The 25,652-nt window shown below is 36.2% G+C and overlaps 2 protein-coding genes across 2 annotated transcripts in view; both read left to right on the plus strand.

Moving 5' to 3' along the window:
• The first annotated feature begins 7,683 nt into the window (after positions 1-7,683).
• On the plus strand, positions 7,684-8,316 carry LOC107480581 (uncharacterized). The gene is made up of 2 exons (XM_016100736.1): positions 7,684-7,755; positions 7,849-8,316. The coding sequence occupies exons 1-2, from the start codon at positions 7,684-7,686 to the stop codon at positions 8,314-8,316; spliced, it is 540 nt and encodes a 179-aa protein (XP_015956222.1).
• A 16,842-nt stretch (positions 8,317-25,158) lies between these two features.
• LOC107480582 (uncharacterized) overlaps positions 25,159-25,652 on the plus strand; it is a 1,463-nt gene continuing 969 nt past the window's right edge. Inside the window, exon 1 of the mRNA XM_016100737.1 lies at positions 25,159-25,641. Within this exon, the coding sequence (XP_015956223.1) occupies positions 25,159-25,641 (483 nt within the window). The remainder of the gene's footprint in view (positions 25,642-25,652) is intronic.

A 25,652-nucleotide genomic window follows, 5' to 3' on the forward strand; every position in this document is an offset into this window, starting at 1 on the left:
AGGAACGCCCGAGCAGACCTCCTCTCCAAGTTAGCAAGCATCAAGCCTGGGGCGGAAAACAGATCGCTAATCCAAGGGCTGGCAACTGAGCCAGCAGTCATTCTATGCACAATTCAGACACTAAGTTTCCCTCCTGGATGGACCCCATCCTCCGGTATATAGAAAAAGGCGAAACACCACAAAACGAGAAGGAAGCACAAACCATCAAGAGAGAAGCTCCCAAATATGTGATTATACAAGGGCAGTTGTACAAGCGAGGACTCCACCAACCTTTTCTCAAATGCCTACGCCCCGACCAAATGGACTACGTCTTAATCAAAGTCCATGAGGGGTGTTGTGGTCACCATATTGGAGGAAGGTCGTTGGCAAGAAAGATCATCCGAGCAGGATATTACTGGCCCACTTTGATGTCGGACGCTCAAGAGTTCGTCAGGAAGTGCAGGAAATGCCAAAAAAAATGCCAACTTCCACAAAGCCCCACCCGAAGAACTCAGCTCCATGATGGCACCCCGACCTTTCGCTCAATGGGGAGTTGACCTCTTGGGACCGTTCCCACCCGGGTCAGAGCAAGTCAAATATCTTATAGTAGCCATAGACTACTACACCAAGTGGGTGGAAGCGGAATCACTAACCAGCATATCCGCAGTAAACTGTCAAAAGTTTTTCTGGAGGCAAGTCATCACTAGGTTCGGGATCCCAAAGTCCGTCATATCGGATAACGGAACACAGTTCACCGACAAAAAGTTCAAAGAGTTTCTCCCGGGACTAGGAATTAAGCAAAGGTTCTCCTCTGTGGAGCACCCCCAAAGCAACGGACAGGTAGAAGCAGCCAACAAAATCATCATTAAAGGGCTAAAAAAATGACTTGAAGGGAAGAAAGGCTCATGGGCAGACGAGCTAGCCTCAGTCTTATGGTCTTACAGAACCTCTCCCCAATCATCTACTGGCGAAACCCCCTTCCGACTCACATATGGGGTCGACGCAGTCATCCCAATCGAAATAGGGGAGCCGAGCCCAAGGCTACACCTCGGAGGAGGAAGCGAGGAAATTGAGAAAGACCTAGTTGACAAAACAAGGCAAATGGCGCACTTGATAGAGATAGCGATTAAACAAAGGATGGCCCTAAGATACAACGATAAAGTGCTGAAAAGAAACCTCGGGGAAGGTGACCTAGTCTTGCGACGTAACGACATAGTTGGCTGCGAATTGGGAAGGATACAGGGTAAAAGAAGTCCTCGGCAAAGGCGCGTACAAGCTGGAAAAACTAGATGGAAAAGAGGTTCCGAAAACATGGAACATGGTAAACCTAAAAAAGGTTATACTCATAAGGGAAGTGACAGGATGGCCTGACAACACGGCCACATATGCCTTAGTCCCTTTAATTTTACTCCTTTATTTATGTACATATACATATTACATTACCTTTCTGTTTTAAAGCTTCGCGTATGCATATATATAATGAACTTTATTCTTTGCAAGATTTTCAAAGCAACATAATGGCACTAATAGCAAACGGTCGACCTAACGGAAGCTCGGGACTGATCACCCTGAGAACCAAAGGGACATAAGTTTAAAACAAGCGACAAAGGGCGGTAAAATACCATAAAAATAGTAAAACAAAAAGCCACAACGGCCCGGATAAATGAAAGCAATAAAATAAAAGCAAAGCCACGACGGCACAAACAGGAGAATAAAGCAAAAAGCCACGACGGCCGGGATAAACAATAAAATAAAAGCAAATCTACGACGGCCCGAACAGGCGAATAAAAAAAAAGCCACGACGGTCCGGATAAACAAAAGCAAAGCCACAACGGCCCGGATAAACTAACAAACTCATGAAAAGGGAAAGTGTTCATTACAAACAAAGTCGCCTAAACAGGCCCAGAAACAAAAGGTATCAACTACAAATCAAAAGACAGGAAAAACAGGAAAATAGGAGAGACCACCACCTCATGACTTCAAGATATCAACAATCTTCTCATTCTCAATAGTTTTGAGATCTCCAACTTGGGAAAGATTGAGATCGGGAGCTAACACAGCCACCTGAAGCTTGATCCCCTCTTCAGTCAAGTTCACGGCCTCCCAAGCCTTCTGTGTAAGTTCCCTGCTCTTCTTCTTCAAAACAACCATATCTTTGCGGACAGCCTCTGCCGAGCTTTCCGCTAACATAAGCTTTTCCTCCAGCTCCTCAACCTTCTTCTTAGCTGCGGCAGCTTCACCACGGGAAGTGTTTAAGTCCTTCATCAAAGCAACATCCCACTCCACCAACCTATTTGCTTCCTCGGCATACTCCTTGGACTTCTCCTTCAGCTCGGATAGCTTCATCTTCAAAGACTACTCCTGAGACCTTGAATCTGTCAAGTCTTTTTGGGAGTTACGAAGCTTCACCTCTATGTTATCATAATTTCCAAAACAGGCTCCACCTTCTTCGCAATAATCGCCGCTCGCAGAAGGCTGCGATAGATCCATCTCGCCTGCCCGGAGAGATCGACATCACGGAAAAACTCGTCGGTGCCGAGGAGCAATTGGGACTCAATAAAACCACCAGCGTCGAAGTTTTTCTCCATGACCAAGAGCATCTTCCCGGAGTCACGTTTCCTTTTCTTAGGGTTGCTGACGACCTTCACGTCATCATCAAACCCTAGATCATCATCAAGAACCACCTTCGCCTCCACACTTGGGTTCCCCGAGGAATTCACAACAGGGGCCTCAACCTTATCCGGCTGACCTTGGTCAACTCCGTCGGCTGGACCACTGCCCTTCCCGGCAACCTCATGGTCCTGGCTCGCCGAGGGGGTCGCTGATGAGTCCTCACCACCCTCAACATTTCCTTGGATAAGGCTCATCAAATCGGCCAAAGTTTTCTTCCCGCCAGTCATAGAAACTGAAAGCAAAAAAGGGAAAGTATGAGCAATGGAAGGGTGAAAGCACAAGAAAAAGAAAAGTAAAGAACTCACCAACATAAGACCGACCGGCCTCCCGATCCCCATAACCATACGAGGGTTAAGATTTCTCTCCCCAAAAGTTGCCAACAAGATCTCAGCAATATTACGATCCTCCGAACTCAACCAATCATAAGAAATTTTTATCAGATAATCGGATCCCGCTCCAAAACTCCAATAAGTCGGGATTCGTCTCTCCCCCTCGGTAGTTAACCAGAAGGGCTGATGACCTTCAATGGGCTTGACCTTGAAAAAAGTAGATTTAAAGTCATGGTAGGAATCCTCAAAAAGGCCAAAGATCTTACGACTTTGTTGGGCTCTAAAGCACATATATCCCTTTTTCGCCTTCCCCTGGCGAGAAGGATTTGTGAGAAGAAAGAGGTAAAGAAAAACGCTCACAGAACTCGGAAGCTCTAGATATTCGCATACCATCTCGAAGCATCGGATGGCAGTCCAGCTGTTTGGATGCAACTGTGATGGAGCAACGTCACAGCGATTCAACAAACCCATGACGGAGGGGGAGAAGGGTAAACGAATCCCCAGAGTCGTGAACATGGGTTCATAAACCCACATCCAATCGGCAACACGGGGAGCCGCCAAATTCTTCTGGCAAACGCGCTCCCGAGCAGCGGGAACATAAGCCTGGTAAAGCGCCTCATCGGGACCACCCCCACATAAGAGCCCCGCCTGGCGCGAATTTTGAAGACCCTCCTTTGTGACCTGGGAAGGGGTGTCCCTCACGTCGGAAGACACCCAAGCGTAATGGTCAACGAAGTCGGCTAGCGATCGCTGAGCCTGATTCGGAAGAACGGGACGCTCGGCCATACTTACAGCGGGGGCACCACTCAGTCAGAACGGGAGGTCGGAAACCCACAAAGAAGCAAAAGCAAACTAAAAACTCCTCAAATCATCCCCTATGATTAGCCCAACACTAACCCAGATCCCAGAAGCAAATCCCCAGAAAAATCCAGTGCCGCCCCCTCTAAAAGGAAAAAAGAAAGCAAGAACAGACAAAATACAGGCATGCATACAGAAAATGCACGAAGAACATGCAGAAATCAACAAAGCAACCAAAAAGGGGAAAAACCATAAAAACAACGTACCAGAAATATAGAATCCGTAATATGATGAGCAACCAAGAAGGATCCGAGTGAGAGAAGGGGCACCAGAAGCAGAAAGCAAATACAGCAGAAGAAGGAAGGAGGAAACAGCAGCGATACAAGAGAGCAGAAGAAAGAAAATGGAACTATGAGGGGGGTATGGGGGGGGGTTACAAAGTAAAAATAGGGGAAAAGTGTAACCGCTGAGGAAGAGCGCCAAAAGACAGGGGCATATTTGCCATGTCACCCAAAATTTCAAATCAATGAAATGGTGGGCATTTAATGCCCAAGCGCGGAAGCCAAGAAGGCAGCATCGAGAAACGAGATGACTACGTGTGAGAAACACGAAACGCCACCAGCGAGTTCACGGGAAGAGGAACACGCCCCGTCTCGGCGGGTAGGACAAACGCACCCAGCTCCGAGCACCAAAACTCGAAGCAGACGCGTTAGGGATACTGTTACGGACCGCCAAGTCCATCCCACTAGACGACGGGTCGGGGCACCACCCGGGCCCAAGGCACCCCACGAAGGAGAGCCTGGAGGGTCGGGTCCTAGGACGCCCGACCCAGGACCTACCCGACCTACCATCCGTACGGCCCAAGACACTGGTCGGGTCCGCACCTTCAAATCATGACTTGAAGCCCCGACCCGGGGTCCGGAACGACCTGCCCTTTCCACGTGGATTGCAACAGCTCATAGAAGCTTTTTGGGCAGTGGGCTAGGTCATTCTCAGGACCCGCCCCACACAGTATAAAACGAGAGGTCAGCTTTCTCCTCGAGTTACGTAATATTCGTACCTAATTCGGCTATCGCATCGTACAGACACTGACTTAATCGTCAGACTATCCTTACAGATGGCCATCCCCGACGCTTCACTCCTCCTCCAGCGTCATCAGCACGCATCCAACCTCACTCTAAGTCAGCCAGGGTCTCGCCCGTATCCCTCATCACAACCACCCGACCCATTGAGAACCCGAAGTCCTCAAAATCGTTCTACCTTATAATAATTTAGCATAAGATGTTATAGAAAGGTAAAATACATTTGTAATATTTAATCAAATATTTTTTTAGATTCTAATTCCGTGGCTAACATAAAAAAATTTACAAAGCACAATATTCCACTTATATTTTTTTTACTAATTATAACATTAATTTTGGACTTATATTTTGATGTTGTCGGGGAAAATGGGTAGTGCTTTTTTCATTTGGCCATGTGTCTTTTGCAGATAGCAGACTGTACAATTGCAAACACAGGTTGTACTAGCTACTATTGGGTGCTACTTTTGCATTAAAATTATGAAGAGCGTGTCAATGATGGGTTACCTTTTTCTTCACTTTTTTTCCCCTGAACAATAAAGCTAAAAGAGATGGGGTTACCTTTGTCGTCTTCTACATATTTGAATAATACCATTTGTACCATGAATGAATAGTTTCATGATGAAGCTTAACCATGGATTCAGCTTTTGCCATGTTTACTTGTACATATCATGATTTTGGTTTCCATCACTAAACAGTAACATATATATATATATATTGCCCCTACCCATTATCCACCCCAGTATATATATAATATATAATATATATAATATATATAAAATAATTAGTAAATGATTAATAATATTGTATTATATTTAAATTTTTACTTTACTTTATAATACGTATACGATGATAGTTATATAAATTTTGAAATTTAATTTTATTTGTTGGATTTTAATAATTATAGGAGCGGGTAAGAATGGGGGGATATCCACAGGAGCGGATTAAGGTTCAACATTTTACTACCCGCGGGTAGAAACAGGTGGAGTTCTACGCATGTTGTTGTACGGCGGGGCAGGGTCGGGTAGAACAAAAATCCGCCCCTACCCGCCCCGATGCCACCCCTAGTTTTATTCAACCCTCTCTAAAGCAACATGTAAATTATCCTCTATAATGTGGCATATTTTAATTAGATGTTTAGTTTTAATTTGAGTTAATTTAACCCAATAAAAATTAACATCTTAACTAAAGTAGGGTTATTTTATAATTAAATATTTTTTTAAGATAAATGATTATATAATTTTTGTAAATATTAAAAAGTAAATTTATATGTTTTTTTACCAAATTAGCATTAATTTGATTCGTTCCACCCTTCCATTGAAGAACACCTCCCTTGGTGAGTGAAAAACATTTTTTCCCTTCCACTGTTCCTTCCTACTCAAATTCGTTCTTGCTAAGCTTCACCTTCGCCTTTTTAATTTTTTTTTCATTTTAGTTATTTTAAAAAATTTATACATGTATTTGATTGGAACGTAATTGATGCACCTTCAATAGTAGATTTTCGGTTAAACAAGTTTTATGGGACAGAATCAGATATTTGGCCTCTGTACGGTGCAAAGACTCGTATCTTTTTAGAGGACTTTCCTGCTTAGATATATTGTGATATCAAAAGGCTATGATTCACTGGTTGCTTTTTCTTTTCTCTTTATTTTTTTTTTCTTTTGTAAGACAGGCCTGTTATCCTCTCATCTTGTGCCATTCTCCTCATATTAAGGGCAATTTATCCAAATAAATAAAATAGGTGAAAGCTTTACTCAAATACACAAAACAGATATTCCTTACCTAATTGTGCAATTTGACACTTCTATGTAAACCGTGAAAAGCTACCACAGTTTACAATTTTAACATAAACCGTGGCAACCTACCACGGATTATGAATTGTGTGGTTTGTGTATAAACCGTGGCAAGCTCCCACGGTTTATGAAAGGAGAATGCGAAGCATAAACCGTGGCAAGCTCTCACGGTTTATGAAGGAGAAAATTTGATCGTAAATCGTTGTAGGTTACAACGGTTTAGGAACACCGAAATTCTATATATATGTGGATGACATTCTACTTGCACAAGAGATCATTCTCACAATGACAAGTGAGGATGAGAGTGTTCTTGCCTTAGTGCATTGCTCTGGAAAAATTAAAAAAAGCAAAAGCCATGGTGTGAAGTTCACAGACAAAGAACCATTGAGTGTGTTCATCAGTTCGTCAAGCACTTTGTCAGATCTGTAGAACAGCATCTTGCAGAAGCTTGGCGTCTTTGGCACGAAGTGGGTGAAGAAGCTATTCTACAAGATTCCCATCGCAGTTGTCTTGACGGGTGTTCAGTATGATACCTTTGTGCTAGCAGCTGATGAAGATATTAGGGTTCTGTTCCATTGTGTTAGGAGTTTTCCAGAGATCCGAATTCACGAGTTGTTTGCGAAGTTGGAGGTTGGTGTCGATAGTTCTAGGGCATCAGCTCCATTTCATAGCTCGACTGCCGCGGGAGGTGCGTCTAGTTCGATGCCTGCGGTCAGACCGTATCTTCCGCCGGTGGGTTCCCCTACATTCGCGGCTGAGTTAGAGCGAATGGTGGTTGTTGGTTCTGTACAGTTAGAGAATGAAGGAATCTTTGAGCAGCCTGATGTCGTGGGCACCGGTGGTTGCCAGTTACCTTATATGGAAGGCTTTGGTGAACCTGATAGAGTAGAGAATGCAATGTGTGACAATGACTCTGACCAGGAGCCTGTCGATATCATGCGGACTGAGAATCCAGCAATGTGTGAATGGGCCAATCGGATGGAGTACGACAAATGAACCCAACATGAGGATAGTGGTAGACGGTTCGGGCACATGACAACCAACATCAGTGAATGTGTGAACTCGGTGCTAAAGGGAACTCGAAACCTCCCGGTCACATCGTTGGTTCAGTCAACTTACGGGAGGCCTTCTAAGCTTTTTGTGATACGGGGACAAACAGCAGAGGCACAACTCGGATCTGGTAATGAATTTTGCTAGGCATTGGCCAAGGCAATTGATCGGAATCTAAGAGACTCAAAGTGCTTCACTGTCACGTTATACGACAGGCATCAATCGGAGTACACCGTGGCCGAGACAACACCAACCGGGCGCTTCTCGCTGGGTAGCTATAGAGTTTCCCTTAAAGATCACAGATGTGACTGTGGCCACATTCAGGCGCTGCATTATCCTTGTTGCCATGCCATTGCATGTTGCGCCTACTCCCGCCTTAATTGGGCGTCATATGTTCACGAGGTCTATCGTATGAGTGAAGTTTTCAACGTTTACAAGCAGGGTTTTGTTTCGCCTATCCCGGAAGGCCTATGGCCTCCATATGCTGGGCCAACCATTATTCCTGATCCTAACATGAGGCGTGCAAAGGAAGGTCGTCCAAGGGCAACTAGGATCCGTGGTAGTATGGATCAGTCTCTGGAGAACCAGCCAAAGCGCTGTGGGCTATGCCGTTAGGCTGGGCATACGCGGAGGAACTGTGACCAGCGAAGACATACTATCGGAGGGGATGCGTAGATCTCATTACCTTGTTGTTTTAGTTGTTTTATTAACTGTTCAGTTAAGTTGTGTATGGTTGGTTAAGTCTATGAATGTCACCATGTTGATTTTCTGCATTAATTTCATATGAATAAAATCCGTTTATTTTAGATGTTTGATTGCATCAATGTGGTATCATTTAGACTGCGCATGATAACTGTGACAGAAATAATGTATATCATAGAATCTCAAACCGCTTAAACTATCAAATACATAGTAGATAACATATCATTTAGACTGCACATTATGATCAAATTTTCTCCTTCATAAACCGTGGGAGCTTGCCACAGTTTATGCTTCGCATTCTCTCTTCATAAACCGTGGGAGCTTGCCACGGTTTACACACAAACCACACAATTCATAACCCATGGTAGGTTACCACGGTTTATGTTAAAATTGTAAACCGTGGTAGCTTTCCACGGTTTACATAAAAGTGTCAAACTGCACAATCAGATAAGGAATATCTATTTTGTGTATTTAAGTAAAGCTTTCACCTATTTTATTTATTTAGGTAAATTGCCCTCATATTAATGATACATTTCTTTCCAAGTCTGATATAATTTTTTATCAGGAAGTACTAGATAAACAATGACCAACTTGAACAACATGAACAATCACCAATTAAATAAAAATACAGTACACCCTAATTTGATGCTACTAATTAAATTTAAGATTAATTTACTCTTTTAACCCTATTAATTCACATTGTTCACACATTGTTCAAAAATGTTGTTGGTTACCTATACTTTCCTTTCTTTTCACAAATGCTTACAGTTTTGAAATATGACAAACCAAGAGTGGAACAGAAATTTGAAGTTTACGAATCTAGATTGGTAGGATTCGTTGAAGCTAGATATCAAATATTCACTCATTGAAAGTAGAATAGGTCCTAGAGTTGGTCTTGCTATTTCCACTGCATCAACTAATACCTTCCCTGAATTAGGGTTTTCTGGAAGCATGATTTAGAGAAAAAGCAAAGATTCAGTTTTTAATATTTTAGTAAATTATACAATTATCTATTTTGGATTATAATTTAATTTTAAAATAATTTAACTATAGTTAACATAACAACCAATTAAAGAACGACATGTCACAGAGGGTAATTTACATGTTATTATAAGAAGGGTACAATAGAATTTACCATATATGTGTGTGTGTGATAACTTGTGAATCAAACATATAATTAATCCTATTAACAAAAATATTATATCAATAATATTTCTATAATTAAGTTGAGATACAAAACTCAAGGAGTACTCTTGTATATATTTATTACTAGGATAGGAAATTATACATTCTAATTTATTGAGATCGTAAATTATACTTTTTAAGATAGGAAAAGTTTGATATAGTTTCATATCAAAAGATATATATATATATATACACGTATTCATGACTAATGAAAAGACAAATTGAAACAACTTATTTTCTATATAATATTAGAGCAAATTAGGCTGCATAACCATGACAACAAAATCAGAAAAGAACTCTATAAAAATAACAGAGGTTTCAGAAAAAGAAACTAAGAAAATTTACTCGCCATATGACCTCAATGCGGTGACAACCTAGAAAATGTAATCACGCAAGTGCAGCTGCGGGGAGAAAATTATGAGGAATGAGTCAGAGCTATGAAAATATCCCTTCGAACTTAGAGAAAATGGGGATTCATCGATGGAACTCTCAAGGAACCAGAACAAGGTGCATCTGATCTTAAGGACTGGAGGACAGTCCAATGTATGATTGTATCATGGATCTTGAACACGATTGAACCAAGCCTACGGTCAACCGTTGCTTATGTTGAGAACGCGCGGACACTGTGGGAAGATATCAAAGAGTGATTTTCCACTGTGAATGGACCACAAATACAACAGCTGAAGTCAGATTTGATGAGATGCAAGCAGGAAGGAATGGCCATAACAGCGTATTGTGAAAAATTGAAAGTACTGTGTGATGAATTAGCACAATGCGAGCAAATTTCCAAATGCATGTGTGGTAGATGTAAGTGCGGGACTGGGTCTCAACTTGAGAAGCGAAGGAAAGAAGAGAGGGTCCACCAATTGTTGATGGGCCTAGATGATGCGAGTTACGGAACAGTATGGTCAAATATCCTGGCAACAAAGTCTTTGCCATCGCTGAATCGTATGTACGCAATGCTAGTTCAAGAGGAGAGAGTGAAGACAATAGCTAAGGCATCAGAAGAGAGAGAGTTGGTTGTGGGACTCGCGATGCAGACAAGGAACAGGATGAAAGGACGAGGAGATCCTAGCCAAAAATTAACAATATGCTCTAATTGTGGCAAAAATAGGCATGATGTTAAAGAATATTTTCAGATTGTAGGGTATCCAGAATGGCGGGACAATCGGCCAAAGAATGAAAGAAGAGATGGTGGCAAAGGCTACGAATGACAAGGCACGCATACTCGAGGAATTCCAGTACGTGCACATGTGGCACATGCTGATGGAAGTGGTAGCCATGCTATCAACATAGAAGGCACGACATGCGAGATGTCAGGATTGACCAATGAGCAACGGAAAGTATTGGTAGATATGATCAAGAAGCAAAAATCAAATGACTCTGAAAAAATGACTGGTAAGAGAATTTTTAATTTATGGATCATTTATAGTGGAGTTTCCAACCACATGACGGAAAATCTGAAAAATTTGTGTGAAAAGAAAACTATACGCGGGTGTCCAGTAGGTTTACCAGATAGAGAGCAGGTGATAGCGTGCAAGCAAGGAACAATGATACTTGAAGGAGGACTTGAATTGAAAAATATTCTCTATGTACCTCAATTAAAATACAACTTACTCTCAGTTTCTCAATTAACAGATGAAGAACATTGTCTAGTACCATTCATTGATAAATTTTGTGTCATATAGGACCACACTTTGAGGGCGCTGATTGGAGCGGGTGAGCAGAAGGATTCGCTTTATTGGTATCGTGGGGCACACAAGATTCAAGCTTGTCATGCCAGAACAGAGAATCAACTAGCGCTTTGGCATAAGAGACTAGGGCATCCATCATTTAAAATTGTGCAAATGCTTCGTAATGTAAGTGAGAAATATACAAGCAATTAGATTTGTGAAATTTGTGAAAACTCCAAGCAAACAAGAGATAAGTTTTCTTTAAGTGATTATCAAGTTTCCAATATTTTTTATTTAATTCATTGTGACTTGTGGGGGCTCTATAGAAATCTCTCCTAATGTGGTGCTTCATATTTCTTAACTATTGTGGATGATTGTTCATGAACAGTTTGAATATATTTGTTGAAAGAAAAGGATGAGGTATCAATCACATTGAAAAAATTTTTCTCTTTGGTTGAACGCCAATATAACAAGTATGTTAAAATGGTTCAATCTGATAATGGAACGAAATTCATGTGTTTAAAACAATACTTCTTACAACAATGCATTATTCACCAATCATCATGTGTTAATACACCGCAACAAAATGGACGAGTGGAGCACAAACAACGACATATTCTCAATGTTGCTATATCATTACGTTTTTAAGGTAATCTTTCTATTCAGTTTTGGGGAGAATGTGTCTTAACTGTTGGCTATTTAATTAATCGTACGCCATCCTCAATACTGAAGAGCAGGATTCCGTATGAGGTTTTTCATGGAACAATTTCAAATTATGAGCACTTGCGGATTTTTTGCTCTTTGTGTTATAATCAAAATCAGATAGGCAATGGGACAAATTTGCCAGCCGTAGCAAAAAATGTGTGTTTGTCGGGTATCCTTTTGGACAAAAAGGATGGAAACTATTTGACTTGGAAAAAGAAGTTTTATTTATCTCTCGTGACGTCCACTTTTTGAAGATACGTTCCCTTTTAAAGTGGATCAAGCTTTGGAACTAAGAATTGAAGATATTTAATCTCCTGTGACAGTAACAATTGTTGAAGAAGACACACACAATGGGACAAGTTCAACACCCACGCTTGGGCCCAGTACTCCACACTTAAATGACTGTGCTGGGAATTCCCTCATTGAAGCACCTATTGACAAACAAGGAGGACATGAGCTTAATGAAGAGATTAAAGAATACATCGCTGACGATACATAGGAACCAAGTGCAGCAGAAACAATGTCAATTTCCGATCTATCACTGGTCACGATGGACGTTCCACTTGGTTTGGCTCACCGCATAAAGACACCCTCAGTCAAGTTGCGTGATTTTGTCTCTGCTGTCACGATACCAATAAACCTTACCGACCAACCTCCCTCACCATCAAAATTCTCAAGTGTCCTATCCAATACAAAATTTTGTGAATTATAATTCTTTTTTCAAACAATACCATAGTTTTCTTGCCTCTCTCAAGACAGAACATGAGCCTCTATTTTTCTCCCAAGCAGTTAGAGATGAGCGTTTGCGTGAAGCGATGTCCCAAGAAATTTGTGCACTTCAACTCAATGACACTTGAAAACTTACAACCCTTCCCCAGGAAAGAAAGCACATGGATGTAAGTGGGTTTATAAAATTAAATACAATTCTGACGGGACAATAGAGAGATTCAAAGCAAGACTGGTAATTTTGCGAAATAATCAAGTGAAAGGCTTGGATTACAATGAAACGTTTTCTCTAGTGGTAAAGCTGGTAATAATTCGCACAACACTCGTAGTGGTAGTAGTCAAGGATTGGGAACTCCACCAGATGGATGTCCACAATGCATTTCTTCATGGAGAACCTGATGAGGATGTTTACATGAAACTTCCCCCTGGTTTTCAAGTGCCTCAACAAGGACTGGTCTGTAAACTTCAAAAATCTCTCTACGGACTGCGGCAGGCTCCACGTTGATGGTTTGCAAAATTTTCATCTGTCCTCCTTCGATATGGTTTTAAGAAATCCCTAAAGGACCATTCCTTATTTAGCTTTCGCCATAATAGTGTGCAATTGGTATTTTTGGTATATGTTGATAACCTTGTAATTACAGAAAATAATGGTGCTGCAATTCAACATTTCAAAGAGTATTTACACACATGTTTTTATATGAAAGATTTAGGCCGATTGACATACTATTTGGGAGTTGAGGTTGCCAGATCTCCGAGGAAAATCTTTCTTTGCCAAAGAAAATATGCTTTGGACATAATCACCGAAACAAGACTTCTAGGTGCTAAGCCTGTAGCAACACCGTACGAAGAGAATCATCGATTGGGGTCAGCTACAGGTTCTCTTTTATCCGATCCTAGCATATATCGTCGGCTTGTTGGAAGACTAATTTATTGGTGTCTTACTCGGCCTGATCTAGCCTAAAGTATTCACATGTTTTCCCAGTTCATGCAAAATCCATGCATCAAACACTGGCAAGCCGCTTTACGTGTTGTAAAACAAGAAAGAGAAGTTAAAGAAGAAAAAGAAGAAGATGATGATGATAATAATAAATAAGAGGAAGAGGAGGATGGAGAATTTTGAATTGTGTAAAATTTATCTAGAAAAGTCGCACCGAAAATTTTTAACTGTGACCCATGAAATTTCTTAATTTTGATACCAAAATTTTTTATTCATAACCCAAATTCTTATTAAGAGGGTGAAATAAGAAAAATTATGAGAATGTGAAAGAAGAAAGAAAGATTTGAATTGTGGTACAATTTATTAAAAATAGCACCGAAATTTTTAACTATGATACATGGAATTTCTTAATTTTGACATTAAATTTTTTTAATTGTGACATAAATTATTGTTAAGAGGGTGAAACAAAAAAAAATTATGAGAATGTGAAACAAAAAGAAAAATAGAAAAATGATGATGATGAATAAGAAGAGAAAGGATAGTGTTGAGTTGAGAAAATAAATAATTCATTGATGATGATAAACATGTCAATTGGGTTAATAACCTACCCAAGTGGGTTTTATGAAGTATTTTAGTGTGCAGGTCTAATTTGTTTTTGTTGCAACCCAAACAATGGAAGCCCAAAGCAGCTGAATAGAAATGAAAACTAACCAAGTCCAATGCCAATCAAGCAGAAGAGAAGTTACCCCAAACTAAGTTTCAGAAGTTCACTTCGGGTAAACATCGAGAGAAAGAGAGAGCGCTTCACTTTGGAACTCAAACACCAAAGAAAAAAGAAAGGAAAAACAAATCAAGGAAGCTAATGTCAAATGAAGTTAATCAAAAGCATATTAAGCAAGTTCAGAGGTTAAAGGTAATTTATTTTCTTTTGCATGAAAGTTAATTGCTTCACATCTTCTTCTACTCTCTGTGACACCATTTTAGAAAAAATGAAGAAAGTGGTGACTAAACATTTCTATTGTGAATCAATGGTTGAAAGTGTTTCTTAGAGGCAAAGCACAAATCTAATGGTTTAAATTTTACTAAGCTTGTTGAAAAAGTTGAATGGTGCTAATGTTGTATCTGTTACGATGCTAAGGCCTGGTTCAAAATCCCTAATTTTTGGGGTTGATTGAAGAAAGAGAATGGAGGATCTCAGCTAGTTCAAGGATCAAGAAGTTGATTTTAAAGAAACTCTAACCGTGGCTCAAAGAAAGATACAAATCGAAAAATAAATCTCATTGGAGACCAAAACGAGAGAACCCGAATTGAGAGCTGAGTGAAAACCTCATAACAGAGTTTGAAGTATTGGAAGCATTGCACCTACACTAAAGGAAGCACTCCACTAAGATGAAGAACAATGTTTTGAGTTCAGAAGCTAGGTTCAGCGCATAGAGTCAAGACTATGAATCATCATCTTCTTCAAGATTTACTGTTTGCATTTCTATTTCAATGTATATCTTTCTTTGTATTCATTCTGAGATAAAAGACAAAAAAGAGAGGCATTGAGAAAAAAATCTGAGTGAAAAGGCTAAAAGAAACACTTGAGAGAAAAGACAAGAGTGAATTTCATATTTTTTTTTATTTTTTCTATTTTGTGTTATGTATCTGAGAGGTATCCTTTGTTAAGTTAGCCGGGTAGGCACTTAGTGTGTTGAGTCTAGGTAGTTACATAGCCAAGTCAAGTTTATGTTGAAATTTGATGAGTCTCAGATAGGATTATGTTGAGTCATAGAGAATTGGTGTTTGTAATACTTAAAAGATAGTGAAATTTTTACTAACGTTGTGGTGGAGACTGGATGTAGGTTGCATTGCACGTACAAGGCAACTGAACCAGGATATATGACTGTGTCACCTTCTTCCTTTCTGCTCTGATTCTGTTTTCTGGTTCTATGAGATAAAATGAAATTATCTCCTGCATAATCTATTGCGCTGACTAAACAGAAGCCAAGCTAAGTTATAATTTCTAGTTTTAAGGTTTAATTAATCAAAGTTAAAGAAGGCCACAGATTCAACCTCCATTCTTTAAACTTTCTAGAACCTTCAAATAGTTTTAAATTTTGTAAAATTTATTAGAATAATAACACCGAAATTTTTTAACTGTGATACAGAAAATTTTTTAATTTCGACGCCAAAATTTTTTAACCGTGATATAGAAAAAATTTTAACTAATTTTTCTTATCATTGAATTAATTAAGTGGCATCGAACTCGTATACAAAAAGTCTAACTCTTCCTGTATCGTTTATAATATATTTTTGTTGGTTGAGTGAGTTAAGATTTTGAACGATACAAGCAAAACCTTTTCTTCACCACAAATTGACACAATCTTGAACCCGGAGCCAAGACAGCCGAAGAGCTTGCCCTGCCATCATTGCATATTTTAAGAAACAAAGGGTAAGTCACACATCTTTATGAAAACCGTAATTGGCAGCTTAACAAAATAAAAACAATGCAAAGAACAAACAAATTAAACTCTTTCCTTTTGCACGTAAGAACAACATGTAAGCATTTTGCCAGACAAACTATGGGTAAATGATCAACACGGGTTTAGAGTAGGAGTCGATATTACCTGGAAGCCATTGAAGAGAAGCAAGGCGGCATGCAAGAAGGTCTATTCACTGCCTACAATCTTCATGAACTCATCTTCAAAGTAACTCATGGACAAACTAAAGAAACAAGATAGCAAATCTCAAATATAATGTGAATTAATTACAACATAAAACTAATTAAGCCACTAAAATTTAAAATTTTAACAAATAATTTGCATCAAATATTCAAACAATAATAACAATACTATTATTTTTAAAAAAATTATTATTTAACTATTTAAGTACTGAAATAGATAATATTTTTAATCCAAAATTCTTTAACATTTTATAATGAATAATATCCAAATATAAGAGATAGATTTAATTAAAAAAATAAAAATTACAAAACAGTCATAGGATGATAAAAATTATAAAAGAAGCAATAAAAAATTTACCTTCACCACAAGAAGATTTTTTGGTAATGAAGTGAACAATCTTAGTGGGTATCTTCACAGGTCCCTTCACCTTGAGACGCTCGTCCTTGGTAGAAGCACAGGCAGAGAAACTAAGCAGGACAACCAAAACGACAGAAATAGAATAAAGGGAATGCAGACGACAACTGAAGTAGCCGCCGCAGAAGAACTAGAGGCAGAGGTGAAATTGAATGGTGGTTCAAAAAAAGGGTTAGGACAAAAAGAGTTAGGATTTTTTATTTAAAAAAATAAAAACAAGATAGAATAGGGAGAGGGAAGAGTGCAACTTACCTGGATGATGGAGGATGGAGAGACATAACTCCGGTGACAGAGGAAGCGGCAGCAACAACTCTTCCAATAGTGGCGGAGATAGAAGGAGCGATTCCGTTTGAGACAACAAAACACGGCACAAGCAACTTGACCTAGACTTTGGATGAGAATGGAGGTGGGCAGCACTGGCGGAGAGTGGCCGGAGGGACTGTCAGAGATAGTTACAAGGGAGAGAGAAGAGAGAGCAGAATGGGGGAGAGAGAAGAGTATTCTTGAAAGTTAGGGAAGAGGGTCGCGCATTTTGAATTTAGACCAGTTTTATTGTCGGATTTAATTTACCGGCGAATAAATTCAACGGTAATGCACTGCATATTACTAAAACACATTATTTCATTAATTGAACTTTACTGGAAGATAAATCTGATGGTAATTCTCACGGTAATTTTGGTGCCAATTTTTTTTTGTTTTTTCTCTAATTCTTACCGGCGAATTTACCGTCAAAAAATCAAATCCGATGGTAAACTTTTTATCCGACAAATTATTGTCAAATTCGTCGGTAAATCCGTCAATATTCAACGTTTTTTTAGTAGTGTTTAGTGTATTTTCAACATATTTTTGGTATCATTAATTGAAAATTTCTGTACCACTTTTGTTATCTTAAATTAATTGTGTGATATTGAACTAAGAACTAAAAGACGATGATGATGACAATGATGATAATGGATATAATGATGATAATGAAAGAAGCAAAAGAGGTAAATAAAAAAGAAGGAGAAAGAGAAAAGATCGAACGAGATGGTAATAATGATGATGATAATGACAATAATGATGATAATGAAAGAAGAAGAAAAAAAAGAATAATAATGATGATGTAAATGTGCGTAAATAAATTTGATTTGTTTGAATTTGATTAAAAAAATTGGTTGTTTAACATTTTTATTTAAACTGAATTAAAATTTACAAACATTTTTAAAATTTTCAAGAATTTTACAAAATTATATTTTATTCATAAATAAATAAATAAATAAATTTTCAATATCCTTCCACAGTGCTCCCAAGTGCCAATGGCATATAATATCATGTGCTACGAACCAAACGTTCATGGTGCACTACTACGAGCCAGAAGTTAATGCATCATTCATAATACCAAGACGTGACGCTGCATGGCTCATTAAAATGTATGTTTTTTTATGTCATTTTTCTAAAAATATCAGAGCAGATCCCACCCTATCACCCCCTCCCCCTCCCCCACCACAAAAAGAAAAGAAAAAAAATATTACGAACGCAGATTTTAGTGTAACTCAAAGCATCATATATTATATGAAAATTTTTTTTTTCATTTTTAACCTAGTGCATGGCCGTATTTTTAGAGCTAGACTATTGTACACCGGGGGGAATATGGTGTGTACTACACACAGTATGATCGGGTCCAAAATTGGTAATCCATCTTTGTACACAAGTTAATTAAATAGGGCATATTATAAAATCTATCCATTTATCCCCAAATTAAAAGTAGTCCAGTTGAAACATTGTACCTACTGAAATAATAAATTTAATTAAATGATGATAGTATAAAAGAAACAATGTTTCAACAGTAAGGTTCATAAATAAATATACATTTAAAATTACATTCAAATTAAGGGAAAGTCTACAATGCAAAATATATATATTTTTTTTCTATACATATAAAATTTAGGTGAAAACTTTTAGAAATAGACACTTGGTATACTATATTTTGTGTCTAACCAGATGATGCTGCAGTCTCTTGATTAATTAATAAGACAATTTGCAGTGATTTATCTTTTTATATTAACTCAGATTAATTTTTGAATAAAATTATTAAGTGGGTGGGTTAATTTTTTTTTATTTGTAACAAGCCAATAAAAATTAAACCATACTTGAATTTGGACTAAAAGAAATCCTTGCTTTTCATCTATGTATAATTGATTAATTATTATAGTTAGTTGTTTATAACTTTACCAATTATTTGTGATTAATAAAAGAAAAAATACCAATAGTCACTTTTGGTTATTTTAGTCAAAAAACAAAATAAAATAAAATAAAAAATTTGATTTTAAAAAATAATCAGGATGTGATTTTATTTCTGAATAAAATTTCTTTTGTTGCACTTTTCCCTTATATTGTAAGCATTATATATGTTATAATTATTTAGATTTTTAAAAATTATTTTAAAAAATAATTATTTTTTAAGAAAAATAAAATCGTAGAAATAAAGATCTTTGTGATGCCTCTTTTGTATTAGGAATCGAAATACTTAGAGATTGCTCTCAAGGTATTCTTGGATTATCATAAAAGAACTATATCAAAAATATTTTAAGTAGATATGTCATGAAAAGTTGTAGACCAATAGACACACCCGTAGTTAAGTGAGACAAGTTCAGTCTCAAGCAATGCCTCAAAATTATCTTGAGATTGAGAGGACAACAATGCATAATAAACTTTATGCATCAGCACTAGAGAGTTTAATGTATGCTTAAGTCTGCACACATTTCGATATATCATTTATAGTGGGAATGTTGGGTAGATACTTGAGCAATCCTATCATGGATCATTGGATAGCTGTTAAACGCGTAATGTGTTATCTAAAGAGAACAAAGGATTACATGCTTACTTATCAAAGATCAGAAAATTTGGAGATCATTGGGTACTTTGATTTCGATTTTGCGGGATGCCAAGATAGTAGATGCTCTACTTCAGGCTGTGTCTTCATGTTGACTAGAGGAGCTATTGCATGGAAGTCTAACAAACAGACTCTTATAGTTTCTTCAATAATGGAGGCTGAGTATGTTGCTTGTTTTGAGGCATCCAAACATGGCATATGGTTGTGAAATTTTGTCATTAAGTTTCGTATAGTAGATGATATCGAGAGGCCATTGAAAATATTTTGTGACAATAAGTCAGCAATACTATATTCCAATAACAATAAGAGCTCAACGAAATCGAAACTTATAGACATCAAGTTCTTGGTTGTCAAGGAGAAAGTTTAAGAAAAACAGATTTTCATAGGACATATGGAAACAGAGTATATGCTAGCAGACCCATTACCAAGGGATTGAACCCTAAAGTTTTTTCATGAGCACACTGTTCGGATGGATGTCAATATTTATGATGCCTTTGTTTAGTGAAAGTTTATGCTATATGTCCTATGACAGATATTGAGGTTATTTTCTGCAGAATTAAGTTGATGGTTTATTTCATGTTATATGAAATGTTCATTTTGCAATATTTGTATTGTGTTTGATCTCAATAAAGTTGGACCAGCTGGAAATAGACATGCATGAGATCACTTGGCATGTAATTTCCATATTACTCATCCAAATTTGATCTATGTCGTTAAGTATATTAGGATGGTGATTGGCGTGGTTTAGTCACGGCATTTAATGTGATAAAAGCTGCGGTAGTTCCATATCTAATGTATGAGACGGACCAAATTGTTAAAGTAATGAAAGAAATAGCATTCAGATGCGCGCATAAAGTTTATAAAATGTGATTATGTCAAGAAAGAATGTATGTATAACCCAAGTGGGAGATTGTTAGGAAATTATTTAATTTCCTAACTTATTTGTGGGCAATACATATATCAATTATAATCACAAATGATGCTATTTCAAATTAAATGACTTATATAATGATGATCTCATTTATTGTTATAAATGCTAATTGAATAAGTCATTATTACTTTTGATTTGGAATTAAATGAGAATAAAATCGGATATTATCTTTTGTTCCTTGGATAATTATCTTTTTTGTTTTAGATATATTATCTTTTGGACTTTAGATACTATTTTATTTGGGATTTAGGGTTTAATAATACCATTCTCAAATATAAATAGGCATTCAGGGTTTCGGTCCCCAACATATCAAAGCCGCATTTGTTACTTTTTTCCCATCAAAAGAGTTACAGTTCAGCCGTCTAGGAATACAGAAGGCTTTGGTTGAGGAAGATCGAAAGAACCACAAGATCCAAACTCTTCCAATCATAATTTATGTTTATGAATTTAGGTACGCTTCCGCATTATGTTATATTTTTGGTGATTCAATATGGATGATCTGGGTTATGGAAAATTAATTATTCCAACAAGTGGTATCAGAGCCATCCATAATTTAATCATCGAAAATATTCGATTTTATTTTATTAGATCAATATATATATGCGTTGTTTACGTTGCATCCGAAATTGTTGCACGCTAATTGTTCCCCTTTTGTATGTGCATCAATATACGTATATATATTTAATAATAAAAAAAATAGAAGGGGGCAACGCAAACGGCACTGTATATATAACCTTTCACAGTATAGGATATATAATCACTTTAAAGGTTAACATTTTTTTTATTCTAATACTGGACTAGTCGGTTCGATTAGAAATCAATAAATTGGTGGTCTGACTGGTTCAATTAGTAGATCATACCAACATTTGAACCGATCATCAACAGTGGTCAAATCCATTAAAAAAAGGTGAGTTCTACCCAACCCCCTCTAAATCAACATGTAAATTACCCCTTATGACATGACATGTTTTAATTGGATGTTTAGTTTTAGTTTGAGTTAATTTATCTTGATAAGAGTTAATATATTAACTACAGTAGAGTAACTTTGTAATTAAATATTTTTATAAGAGGGAAGAATATATAATTTCTGTAAACATTAAAAAGTAAAGTTATATTTCTTATCATTGTTCAGAAGCTCAATGCCCATTTTTTCATTCCTCTCTGAAATTGAAAAAAAAAATAACTCAACCTGTACTCCACTTGTCTTGCTTAGGGTGTGTTTGGCAAACGCGTTGGAGAGGAGAGAAGTACGTTTGAACTTCTTGAAAGTTTCACTTTTATATTTGGCCATTTTTATCTTTCTGAACGCAGAATTGATTCTGCTTCTGAAAGCACGTTCAGGAGAAGCTAAAATTTGTAGCCTCTGCGTTTCATGGTTACTTATTATCCTTGGAAAATTAGATGAAAAATTTATTTCTTTTTTACCAACCCTACCCTTCATTTTCTTCTTTGAAAAGGATACCAGTAACTATTACCTTCACAATAATTCTTTGTAATTCTTCCTACTTTTTCATAGTTGTTCGTTCTAATTTATTTTTTCATCAAAATAGTTCAGATTTGTTTTAATCACTAGCAAATTGAATATTTTAATTTTTTTATTTTTAGTACTCATTTTTATATTTTAATTTTTATATTTTTTATTATATTTTTTATTTATATGATAAATATTTTTATATTATTTGTGTAGTGTTCTGATTTCTTATGTTATATTTTTATGAGTTTTTTTTTATCATTTACTATATTATTTTTTATAGGTATATTTTTTATGAAATCTTTTTTTTTTATTTTTGTTTGGCTTTGTTCATATGATTTTTTATTTATTTTATTGTATTTCTTTTATTCATATGACAAATGTTGTTGACTTTTTTTATGATATTTTTATTATTTTTTTGTTCATATGAATTCTTTTTTTTATCCTTTACTACATTATATTTATGTTGTGTATGAAATTTTTTTATTTTTTTATTTAATTTTATTCATACGAATTTTATTTACTTTTTATTGTAATTATAATTATTATATACTACGTTTATTATCAAAATTTTGTATAATATAAATTATGATCCTATAAAAAAGGATAAAATAAATAAAAAATTAATTATAAGTAACAATAAAGCCATAAATAATAAAAATTTATAGTCTAAAATAATACTAAATTAAAGAGTACTACCAGTACTAAAAAAATTATAAAATATTTTCTTTTTGTTTGACATTATAAAATTTATAGTACTCTCTTTCATATTTTTATTTTTTATTGTATTTATTTTATTTATATGATAAATATTTTTTATATTATTTTTATTAGTGTTCTGATTTTGCATATATATAAAAAAATTATTTAAACTGATGTCTCTTTTAGTAATTTTTCATCTAAAAATGATTTTGAGTAGTATAATCCAAACAATATTTATTTTACTACAATCAATTTTGATATAAAGATTGTCAAAAATAAATCACGTTAATCCAAACTAACTTTTCATCAAAATCAATTTTACAAAAATCAATTTTATGCAAACTCCCATTTACAAACGTTAATCCAAACACACATTTAGTCACCCAACGTGCTCCATATCTACGTCCTATATCAAGATCATCATGATGATAACCTGAAATTATATTATGTTGGCATAACAGCTTACTAAAATAGTAACCATTCACGCAAACAATGAACAAATGATCTCAACAAGTGGCCCCACGGATAAATTCGCGTTGATGAATTTTTCACTGTTGTAGATCACCAATGGTTGTACTGCGTCAATATATTCTTCAATTTCAATTAGGAAACAAAGAGCAAGTGCGATGGTTTCAATTGAAGGACAATTCTGGAGGAATGACACTGATACTCCGTCATCTTCTTCCTGATGTTCAAACCATACTGAAATTTCTTTCCTAAGGATCAACATTTGCAAGAAGTCTTCACGATTTTGGGTAGCTGATTCTGCAAAGTCACAACATGCCTTTGATATAACATCATCAATTGAAAACAAGGGTTCATTTGTTCGGAGCATGATTTGGGAAGAAACAAAAATTGAATTTTTAATAGTTTAGTAAATTATACAATTACCCATTTTGGGTTATAATTTAATTACCAATAGTTTAACTATAGTTAACATAACCATCAATTAAAGAGTGACATGTCATAGAGGGTAATATACATGTTATTATAGGAAGGGTAGAGTAGAATTTACCATATATATATATATATATTTTACATGAGAGCGATTTGACAATTAATTTACGTAATAAACAGATGTTTTATTCTAAAGAACATTATTATGATTATTTTGGATTTAATTATGTGTATTATTAATTTGGTGTAAAGTTAATTGATTATCCTTTTAGGATATAAGGATTATTATGTATATGTCACTTATGCGAATATTAATCGATCTAAAAGGAGATTTATATTTGGCCAAGTTATGTATACATATTAATAATATTTAAAAAATAGAAAATATTATTTAACTGTTACATAAAGAAACTAGTAACAACTTGGATTAGTATACCCATTTATTTTATAAAGATTTGGTTTTGAAATAAATTGATTGAACATTATGCTGCCAAAGTAGCCTCTTTTGTGAAAATTGATTTATTCAAAACATTAGGAATATGGTGATATGTAATTCATGCGAATATTGGTCGGCCCAAAGGAAGGCTTATATTTGGCCGAATTACATACACATATTAATGGTAAATAAATATTTGGGTAACTGATTAAGAATAAAGTAATACTTATTATTTATGCGAACAATAATCGGCCCAAAGGAAGTTTATTGTTTGGCCAAATAATAAGCATTGCACACTTTTGTTGGGTAACTGATTAAGAATAAAGTAATACTTATTATTTATGCGAACAATAATCGGCCCAAAGGAAGTTTATTGTTTGGCCAAATAATAAGCATTGCACACTTTTGTTGGGTAACTGATTAAGAATAAAGTAATACTTATTATTTATGCGAACAATAATCGGCCCAAAGGAAGTTTATTGTTTGGCCAAATAATAAGCATTGCACACTTTTGTTGGGTAACTAATTAAGAATAAAGTAATACTTATTATTTATGCGAACAATAATCGGCCCAAAGGAAGTTTATTGTTTGGCCAAATAATAAGCATTGCACACTTTTGTTTATTTTCTATTAATTATGCGGTCAATAATCGGCCCAAGGGAAGGTTATTGTTTGGCCAATTAATAGAAAATATATACGGTAATAAATAGGTTGCAAAGTTTAAGTTTCTATGTGCGCATTAAGTCGGTCCAAAGAAAGGCTTAATGTGTGATAGGAATTTTGACAATATTTGATTACTGCAATGAGAGTATCACTTACAGTTAATTTTTCTATCCAAAGATTGAAAATTAATGTTGTGCTAGATATCTCAATATGGATTTTTTACCCATTAATTAACTAATGTTTACTGCATGTTTATTTATTCTAATCCAGAAACTATGGCTTCAGCTACCAATGTTTCTGCACAAATTAGCAGTATTCCTATGCTGAATGGTTCAAACTTTAAAGTTTGGAAGGATACCGTGGAGATTGTCCTCGGTTGTATGGATCTAGACACAGCTCTTCGAGAGGAGAAACCCACTTCTACTCCGGAAAACCTCAATGAGGTTAAAATAGAGAAGTGAGAGAGATCCAATCGAATGAGCATTATGATCATAAAACGGTCAATTCCTGAGGCGTTTCGGGGCTCAATTACTGAGGATAAAGATGCCAAAAAGTTCCTAAAGGATGTTGAAAAATTCTTTACTAAGAATGAAAAAGCGGAGGCAAGTAGTCTTTTGAGCAAACTTGTCTCCATGAGGTATAAAGGTACAGGAAACATAAGGGAGTACATTATGGAAATGTCTCATCTTGCTTCAAAGTTGAAAGCACTAAAGTTAGAGTTGTCTGAAGACTTACTCGTGCATTTCATTTTGATTTCCCTTCCTACACACTTTGGGCAATTCAAAGTGAGTTATAACACTCTGAAGGACACTTGGTCCTTAAATGAGCTTATATCTCACTGTGTGCAAGAAGAAGAGAGGTTACAGCAAGATAAGACTGAAAGTGCTCACATGGCTTCATCTTCTCAGTATAAAAGAAAGCGTGATACTACTGCGGATATACCTTCTCAGCAGAAAAAGGCTAAGAAACA

Source organism: Arachis duranensis, chromosome 3 (assembly GCF_000817695.3).
Source record: "Arachis duranensis cultivar V14167 chromosome 3, aradu.V14167.gnm2.J7QH, whole genome shotgun sequence".
NCBI classification, from domain to species: Eukaryota; Viridiplantae; Streptophyta; class Magnoliopsida; order Fabales; family Fabaceae; genus Arachis; species Arachis duranensis.